Source organism: Charadrius vociferus, unplaced genomic scaffold (genome assembly GCF_000708025.1).
Source record: "Charadrius vociferus isolate BGI_N301 unplaced genomic scaffold, ASM70802v2 scaffold163, whole genome shotgun sequence".
NCBI lineage: Eukaryota > Metazoa > Chordata > Aves > Charadriiformes > Charadriidae > Charadrius > Charadrius vociferus.
Window position 1 is genome coordinate 5,817,692 of NW_009648332.1, and position 9,829 is coordinate 5,827,520.

Below are 9,829 nucleotides of genomic sequence, written 5' to 3' on the forward strand. Positions count from 1 at the left end.
TGGCGGGCAGGCCCCGCGCCCGGGCGCTGCCTTACGCCGCTGCCCCGCGGCAGGGAGGAGAGGAGGCGGCAGAACTACGGCCGCCCTGTACGGACCCCCTTCTGCCCGGCTTGGTTCTGAGGTACCCGCTCCGCGTCGGGAAAACCGTTCCGGGAGGGTCTGCTGTCCCCTTGGTAGTGAGGGGCGGGGAGGGGGGTGGTGCATCGCCCCTCAGCCCGTCGGGGGCACACGCTGGGCCCGATGCCGCTCTGTGAGCGGGGTTCTGGTTATAAAGAGCTGTGGGGCTGCGTTTCGGATTCGTGCTTGCCAAAACTAGTGAAAACTGGGGCTTTAAAAAAGTTTTCCCTTTTGCAAGCCTTAATTAGGACCTATTTTGATGGGCGTTTAGCTTTTAATGGGAATCAATTGACTGACGTCGGAAACATAAGAGGTAAGTGAGTTGCTTAGAGGGCTGCCTTAAAAGTAGAGAAAGTTCTCTCCTGGGAACTTAAGGAAATGCAAAGAAAGCACCTCGCCAAAGTTTGAGGCTTCAAATACCTACAAAGGAACTTCTTGTTTATTTGTTAAAAAGCGTTGAGATATTTGCCAAATGATGTGGACTGACAAATGTTTTGGTTTTTATTTAGCATACTTGGTTTAGGCAACTCTTAAAGACTGTAATCCTGCTTGTGTAAATAAATTTACATGATTGCTTACTAATTTCTTCAGGCCCCTGAAGTCTGATGGTAAATTTTGCACTATATTGTTTGAGTTGAGCCAAGGCTTTATTTCAGAAGTCTTCAAAACTTAAGCAGATTGAGTGCTGGCTTTAAAAAGTAACTAAAACAGGGCTTTTGGAAGCTGATCTAATGTTAAGTTTGCTAAATCAAGATTTTCTGTGTGACATGGGGGTTTCTAATGATTGATAACCTTTTCCTTTGCTACAATATGTCCAGAGCAGCTTTTCCTTGAGCTTTGTCTGCAAACTTGTATTTTGGCCTACATATCTTCCAAGATTACACAAAGGAACTGTCAGGTGTAAAAAGAAAGTTTTGTGTTGACTTTGTCGTTCATATCTTTGACAACTTCATAGGACACAGTTTGTGCTTCGTTGGCCTGGACTTGGGGAAAAAAAAAATTACCAACAGCTTATGTATCCTCTTTGTTTTTCTTATACTGTTACTCCTTTGTTTCTTCTTATAAGTGCTGTTTGAAGGTACTGAGCTTAATCCATTTCCCTCTTTTATCTCTGTGATCTTCCCAGATTTGTTCCTGAAAGGATGGTCCCTTTCAGTTTCCCCCTGTCAAAGTGTGCGCTTTGGGACCCAATCCCTATGGGTGATGTCATTGGCTCACACATCACCTATTACAGGTATGAGTAACCTTTTTAAGCGACTAAAGGTTAAAATAAATTAAGAATTATATGATTCCAAGTCTCATTGTATCTTTTGAGTCTAGTGTACAACAAGACACAAAGGAAAAAGAAACAACTGGTGTGTTCATTATAAATATAGGGATTTTCATGGGAAAGATTTGAGAGTTTTCCTTCCTGTGGTATATCGCAGTCAAGTCGGTTGGAAGTGCCTCAGTCTAAAGTAACTTAGTTTCCTTCCCATATGGAAAGGTGTAAAAATAACTGCGTACTTCTAGTTTTCTTTAACATGTCTTTCCTTGTTTCTAAATATTTACAGAGAAAAAATATTTTGACAAACTGGGTACAGATAGCATGCTTCAAGTAAAACTTAAAACTAAGCATTTTTCTGGCTTCAGTATTCTGGATTAAGATGCCAAAAGTTCTGATTTTTTTTTGTTTAGAATGAGTCTGGAGGCAAATCTGTAGCACTTGTGAATTTCTAGGGCAGGATGTTCCAAACCTGACTTGTAAAACAAATGGAGAGTGAAAATTGATCCTTATTACTTAACTGGGTAATTCTTATATAGGTGTTATACAAATCTTACTGTAGTTATTAAAGCAAATATATGAGCAAGTTTAGCATACATGTGGATATTATGGTGGACAGCCCTTATATGCAGGTCAGAGGGGCCTCCACTTGTCCTTGCCACATAGTGCTCTTTGAGTTAAAATTAAAACCTCTGAGTTTTAACAAAGTTTAAACCAAATTACTTTTGTTTTGATGAAGGCACTTCACTTAGTTAATCTTGAGCAGGTAGGATGTGAGCCGTCGTCACAGTATTCACGTAAACCAGTAGCCTCACTTTCAACTTTGACCTCTTTCCAAGGCAGAAATATATAAGCTAACTCAAGCTAAAATACTGTTGATGTGATTGCTTCCCTAGATTCCAAACTTACTACCTTTTTTTACTAAATAGTGATTTTATAATTACTTAGTCTTTCTCCATACTTACATGTCTGTGTATTTGAGCCTAGTCTGCTGCTGCTTTAAGCATCCATACTAAATACTGTGCTAAAATTAGACAACACCATGTCAAAATTAGTTAAGCTATTTGGCCTATTCTACTCTTTAAATTTAGACTTTTCAGAGGTTCTGTGTTTTGGTCTCAGTGTTTCTAACTTTTTTTGCCTTCTATAAAAATAATTCAAATATTCTTGTTGAGATGATCATACAGAGCATTCTGTGGAGCTTCTCCAGTTAAAACAGGGCTCTCTTGAATATGAATAGTTGAGGTGTTGCACAGAATATGAGTAAAAATTATGCTGACATTGTATACAATGTTGTTAATTCTTATCTTTTTGTTGTTTAGGGCTTTGAGCTGTTCATGTATATTTTCTTTTTAAAGGACAAAAAAATGTGGAAGCTATTGGAATATAATAAATACTTTAAAAAAAAAGCATTAAAAATAATGTAGGTCCTAAACTTGCTTATTGTCTCTTTTTAGAAACCCAAAGTTATCTATGACGGAGAAAACTTTGCGACTTGCCTATCGCCATGCTAAGCAGAATGACAAGAAATTATTTTCCTGTTTTTTGCTTGGGACTCTTGCAGTAGATGAAGGTAACTTTAAACATCAGGTAGACAGACAATATTGGTTAGTTGAGTAAGTCATTATCAAGGGGCCTGATTTGTTGCTCTTGAACTCTAACTGTATTTATTTATTTTAAAGCTGGGGAAGGCATAATGCTAACAATAGACCGCTTTGATCCTGGTCGAGAAGTTGCTGGTGGATCGGGCAAAATTCCAACTGCGTCTCTTCCTGGAGACTTTTTGATTCCGTGTACCATTAGTGCCTGGGGACCTTCTTCAGAAAATATTATAGTGCACAGTGCTGAAGATATCAGCTTGGCTTTCAAGGTAGGCAGCTCTTGGCAACTCTTAAACAATAAACTGCAGGACTTTGGACTATGCATAGGGTTTGATTTCCAGGTGCCATCAATTGCAAACACAGCAAAGTTGTGGCTGAAGCTAGACTATTTAGTTGGTTGTCTGAAATGAGCTGCTCAAGTGTCGTTGAAAAGTGTACCACAAACAGTTAAAGTCAGTTAGCCTTCACAGGTGTTTAAGGATCACAGTCTTTAATTTTGGACTAAAATCATGCTGTCTGACCAGTTTTTTAGCTGGTGTGACCACCAAAGCCAGCACAGCAACAGTGATTGCAACAGACTTAAACAAGAAAAAACGGCTTTTTCTTTCAGATCTGTCATGAATGAGTTGCAGCATTTATGCAATTGTTGATAAAAAGTATCGCTAGGCAAGTGACTTGCAAGAAAGCCTGTAAAGCCTATGTAGGTTAACAGTTACAGCTCAAATGTCTGCCTGCTGCTTCTGTGCTCTGCTGTAGACATATAATCTAGTACATACACCTTCCGTTCCTGTTACTGATGTTGTGTGTATTTTATAATACAAATAATGCTTATTTCACATCTAAACTTTCTCAGTATGATGCATCCAGATGTTAAAATACAAATTTCTTGAATGCAAGTAAGAGAACTTTGACAGATCACCTTGAGCCTTCTAGTTGCTTGTTATTTTATTAATTTTTGTACAATTTAAGTAACCCCAGGTTTTTGAATACATCATAAAGCAATGCTAAGATATGCATAGCTTAATTTCAAGTGTATTTTACATTATTCATTATATTCACTACAGCTGTGAGCTTTGGAGGCCTGGTTTAACAGCTTTTTATACAGTGCCTACTGCAATAGTACCTATGATGAGTGATTTGAGTTCCTAGTGTAATACAGCTTGAATCATGTAGTCATATGAAGACAATTTTGTGTATTTAACTTTTTTCTCTTTTCCCTACTTCTAGGGTGTGCAGCACAGTCTGTGCAGCAAAGAATCACTGGATCTTTCTAAACTGCTCACTGTTAGAGCTCACATTGTTTTCACAGAAAACCTGGATAATCTGCATTTTAATTTCCACTGGGCTTCTATTACCGCAGCAAATATCTTGGAATACACCCCCGTGAAGTCTGTCCCAATTATTCCCACAGCTCTAGCAAGAAATTTGAACAGTCCTATGAATATCGCACAAGTTCAAGGAACTTACAAATGTGGGTGAGTGAAGGGTGATGCTAAAGCTATCAAACTTGCCTGGCAGTTCGTTGTGTTTCCTAAAGCAGGTAGGAAGGCAAGATGTCAACCAGTGCTTTGCTTTTTAGTAAAATAACTGGCATAAAAAATAACATAACTTCTTGGAATTGGGAAAATTTAAGATGTTATAAACAAGAATTAGGAAATGGGGTGGGGCAAAAATATTAACTGGTTCTTGCTTTTGACTTCAGTAGAAGAATCTTCCTACTGGGGCAGGGGGACAAACCTCTAGTTAACCTAGAAAATATAAAGAGCATCCAGCTTTTTAAACAATATCAGTGCTGTCTCTAGAATGAAAATCAGATTAATGTGAATCAAAGCTTTTTCTGTTAATAGTGCTTATAAGATTGTATTGGGAAAACATCCTTCTGGCTGATAGCTAGTTTAGTAGAATGAACTAAGGACAGAACAGAAAAATGATTGGAAGCAAATGAATGTCATTTTATTTGGACTTTGTGAATGCCTCTTGGAAAGTTACTCTTAAAATTTAACATGACTTGCAATTCTGGATTTGTTGTGATTACAATAATATTAAGCAAATATGGTCCTTGATAATTCTTTGATACACAGGGAATGAATGAAAAGCTGAGGAGTTGCTTTAAGTGTGGAGGAAGAATGGTTTTGATTTTTTTGGAACTTCTTTCTTACAGTATTTTCTAAACTTGTATTTGTCTCTTTGTGATTTTTTTTTTTTTTTCCCTGAAAGACTGACTTCCAAAATACTAGAAAACCCCCAATTTCTGCTTTGTTTCAGCTACCTTACTATGGACCAGACACGAAAATTGCTTTTGCTGCTCGAGTCTGATCCCAAGGCTTATGCGCTGCCATTAGTTGGAGTGTAAGTGTTTGGCTCTGTACACATTAATGCACCTATTTATTTGAGATGTATTTGAGGGATTCCTAGTGGAAACTTGGTAATGGAACTGTCTCTAATTGGGTATTTCTTCTTACTTTTAGTTGGCTGAGTGGAGTTACTCATGTCTGTAGTCCTCAAGTCTGGGCATGTTGTGTGCGATATTTATTCAGTTCTTCAATTCAAGAAAGGTAAGTCACTTTTATCTACAAAACATAGAAGCTGTTGACTGCCTAAGAAAGTATTCCACAGAAACGCATGACAACATGGGCTCTATTCAAAGATACTTGAGGGAATTCTGTGATTTTTATATAGAAGGTGGGGCTAACTGTTTTAATTGGTTTTGCTGGTTTTGACTTGTGCCTCACAATTTTTCTGTGACTGAAGTGTTAGAAGGCTGGGCTGATATCTCAAAGACAGAAGAGGGTAAACATTAATGACATTAAAGGTCACTGCATTTTAGTTTAAATATGGACAAGCAAGCAGGAAATGCTAGTTTAAACACTGGTGGGGTTTTGGTTTTGAATTTTTCTCGTGGGTGTTTTCTTTGACATAGGCTTTCTCCCTGATTGTATCTGACCAATATTGGTTTGCAGCTAATACTGTCTTATTATGACTTCCTGCTAAATATTCTGTTTTTATAGTTTTTGCATTCTGATTATTTCTTTTTTTCATTGTGATATTAGTAGATAATCTACATCATTTCCCTTTTAACGTTTGCTAAGTTCTATTTATTTGCAAGCTGGGAGGGAGTTCAGGTGTTTATAGTGGAAACTGCTCTTCAGGTAAATGAAACTTCAAAATACGCTGTATGCACAAGAATTTCTTTTGCTTGACCACACTTGTTTTTAAATTATGAAATAAAACCACATTTGGTGAACAGATGTGTCTGAATTACAGAATAGACTTTTTCCCTTAATGATTTAACTATGCCCAAATACAGATAACATGCCAATTAGATTATTAGATAGGCAAGTTAGATGCTTGAGTCTCATTAACTTTCACTGATTTCATCTTGGAAGTGGATTAGGCAGATTTGATGAACCATGCAAACAGAATTAACCTCTGCAGACTAACTGCTTCATCTGTACATCGTACACTTTTAACTCTTAAGTTGTAAGTATAATTTTAAAGTTGTATGTGAATTTTGTTTTTCAAGCATCTTGTTCCCACTGCTTGCTTTGTCACATATATTACTTCAAAAAAACCCACAACAAAACAACAACAAATAAACAACCCCCACCACCACTTCCAAGTGCATTACAAGTGCTATAAAAAGAAAAAGTGTTCAGAAAATAGTACTACCTTTTTCTGGAAATGCACGTTATTTTCATTATCCTTCATCTTTTGTGTTAAGTGTTGACTGTTGTTACTCACTGTTCTTAACCTGTAGAAAAAAACCTCAATATAAATTTTCTTCAGAAAAAATCTGTTTGGTAATGAGCATTTTTGGAATATTTAGGCATAAATGAAACACTAAGTGTATATAATACATCTTCAGTTGAATTATAAAAAAAAAATAAATCACACTATCATTTTTACAGATGTTTTCTTCTATGAGATGATTGAAGTGTTCCCAGAATTCATTTAAAGTATTGAGTGATCCTAAAGGTTTGAACTAGAAAGTAAACGAATTATTCCCATTTCTCTACTTTGCTTTGATTCTTGCATGTGGCATCAGTCATAAGTCCATCTGCTCAGTACCACGCAAAATGCAGTGATTTAGCAGTTTGCTAAACTGTGTGGTAGTTTGCTCAGTATGTCGAGAAACTAAAGGTCCGTCTTCCTGTTTTGTTGGGGTTTTTTTTTGTTTGTTTGTTTTTAAGATGTGTTTGGGTTTTTTTCTGTTCTAGGGTTTTTTCAGAATCTGGGCGTTTTCTTATTGTGCTTTATTCATTGACACACAAGGAGCCAGAATTTTATGAGTGTGTTCCATGCAGTGGACAGACTGAACTAGGGTTTCAGATCTTGACTTGCAATGAAACAGTACACCTCTTCAAAGTAAGTGGTTTGGTTTCCTACTGCATCAAGGTACTTTAAAGTACTTTTAGCATAAGTACTTAAAGGAAGAGTCACTATAATGTGAGCCAAATGAACTGCAGCGTTTGAAAATTATGTAGCTCTATAAAGCTACCTTTTTACAACTATTACTGTAAATTTAGAGCGTGTCTCTTAATTTGAGAGGTGACCTCCAAAGTCAGCAACTCCTCGCTTTTCTAATAGCATTAAAGAATCTGTCTCTTAAAACACAGTGTGCTGTGTTGGACTTGGTTAGTGCTCCTTCTTACTAGTGACCTTTTGGCTTTATGAGCAGAGATTCTGATTTCCTATAGCACTCGTTAATCTGGTATGCTATGTGTGTGCTAACGACTGCTATGGGTGATGCATATTGGTGCTTTCTGGAGAGCAAAGCTAGGTAACTTGGGCTTTGCTTCAAGTTGAGTGCAAAAGGGAGTTCAGCAGTTACTAATGTGCAGATCTCTCGCTGCGCTACAGTAACAAAGCAGGAAAAAATTTATCTTTGTGCAGAGTAACTCTTTGAAATAAGTTGATGATACAATGTCTGGGAGAGAACTCATAAGGTTTGAGGAAATTCTAGGAAATCTGAGTTCCTTATGTGTTTTCCTAGGCTTGTGCAGAACCTGAAGTTGAATTGTTAATCTGCTCAATATGGGCTTCTGGCAGAGAAGCAGCTAGTGTAATGTGTGTCCTGTGCTGTTCTGTTTCCAACTAAATTTCCCTGTTCAGGGCTGCTTTGCACCTTTAGCCTACGTACAGGTTGGCTTTCTGAAGGTGACGAGGCTCTTAGAAACAGAGGCTCACTTCTGTCGTCTCCAGAACGTGAGCAGCTGTGGTGCATGAAACAGTATAGGAGCAGTTGCTGTTTCCTATAGTGGTGAAGGCTTGTGGAAGAGTATCTAAGCAGTTACAGCAAGGAAGCATCTGCTCATGGCTATTATTAGGCCAACTACTTTAGAGTAGCAGGGGGAACAGCGTTAAACAGGAAGGGAAGTTGCTTGCCTCCATGTAGTGGTGAAAGAATTGAGAATTGAAAGTAGAAAACAAGCAGCACATAATTAGAGATAAATGTCCTTAAAATTATTTCTTTGGGAGTGGCACCTCAGTGATTAAATGTTGAAAGTTTCATGCTTCACAAATACAGAAAATTTTGTTCCAGAATGTTGAACCTTCAGACAAGAACCCTATCCACTTTGAGTTGAGTGCAGAAAACCAAAATGCAGAAACTGAGTTCTTCAGCAGAGTTTGCAAGAAACTTCCTATCAGAAGGTAAATCTTTCAGATGTCATTTATACACAAAAGTTAAATATTTCTTGAAGGTTTTTTTTTTTTTACTTCTGCTCTGCCAGGTGTCAGTTTAGCTGTGCATGCAGTGATCTTCTCACATTAAAATCTGTGTATGTACTTTTGTTTATTCCTGGAGTTAATATTCTTTGAGTAAGACAGTCAAGCTGACCATATTCCAAGAGCCCTTATTTGTAGTTCTACTCTTGATACTTGTGGTTGTAATTTATACAGTGGATGTTTCTAAAAAGGCTTCCTTACTGATGGAGCCTAGTTCACTCTATTAAGCTTTCTGTGAGATCCATCCTTTGAAGCAAATCTCTAATTGAAATCTACTTAAGTTGGTAAAAATTCCTTTTTCCATCTGACGTTCAGAGGTGTAAGATCTGGATAGGTTGAAACTTAGGGGTTTTTAAGAACCTGACGTATCCATCAAATATTTATCTGTGACTTTAAGATGGCCTTTATTTTCCTTTAAGCAATGTTACAGTCCTTACCATAACACTCCTTATTTTTCTAATATAAATCAGTGCTTTGCTGTTAGAATGTCACTTAAAAGGTGTGTATGTCTGAGCGTGTGGGGAGAGAGGGTGAGCATCTTTTTGCCCAAAACCAGTGTTTGTATTTTAACTGTTTGATCTTAGAGCTGTTTGCTGTGCGAACTCCATAGCTAACCAGGGAAGAGTTGTATAGCAACTGCTTCTTGAAAAAAGGATGCTGATACTGCACTGTAGATGGCACAGTGAAAAACATGAAGATTCATGTTACTGCTGCTAAATCTGACAAGCAAACATTCTTAGTTTGATTTATGTTGGTTTTAGTCCTTCCCAAGGCTGCTCACCCAGCAAGTTGTCAGCAAGCGATCACGACTCTGGTGTAGAAGATGAGGATTTATCCCCCAGACCAATTCCAAGTCCTCACCCAGTGAGTCAACAGGTAACTAAGTACATAGTTGTTCTATGCATCTCAGATGTGACACAGCAGCAAAACTGACTGTAAGGGGACTGGAGATTATAAAGCTTCTGTCTCAAAGTGCTAGCAGGGGAAAACAGAACTGAAGAAATGGACCGAGTCCCAACTCCTGCTGTAGTTAACTTTCTGGGATTATAGACACTTTAGTTCCTGTATATGCTAGGATTTGGGTACAGAGGTAGTACGTTCTGCTTTGGGAATCTGGGTA

At 37.8% G+C, this 9,829-nt stretch overlaps 1 protein-coding gene across 1 annotated transcript in view; it reads left to right on the top strand.

Moving 5' to 3' along the window:
- Positions 1 to 1,259: 1,259 nt before the first annotated feature.
- Positions 1,260 to 9,829, top strand: part of STIL (SCL/TAL1 interrupting locus) — an 18,450-nt gene continuing 9,880 nt past the window's right edge. The window contains exons 1-9 of the mRNA XM_009884836.1: positions 1,260 to 1,351; positions 2,839 to 2,954; positions 3,064 to 3,251; positions 4,210 to 4,457; positions 5,248 to 5,331; positions 5,451 to 5,537; positions 7,200 to 7,347; positions 8,525 to 8,634; positions 9,471 to 9,593. Coding sequence (XP_009883138.1) covers positions 1,260 to 1,351; positions 2,839 to 2,954; positions 3,064 to 3,251; positions 4,210 to 4,457; positions 5,248 to 5,331; positions 5,451 to 5,537; positions 7,200 to 7,347; positions 8,525 to 8,634; positions 9,471 to 9,593 — 1,196 coding nt within the window. The remainder of the gene's footprint in view (positions 1,352 to 2,838; positions 2,955 to 3,063; positions 3,252 to 4,209; positions 4,458 to 5,247; positions 5,332 to 5,450; positions 5,538 to 7,199; positions 7,348 to 8,524; positions 8,635 to 9,470; positions 9,594 to 9,829) is intronic.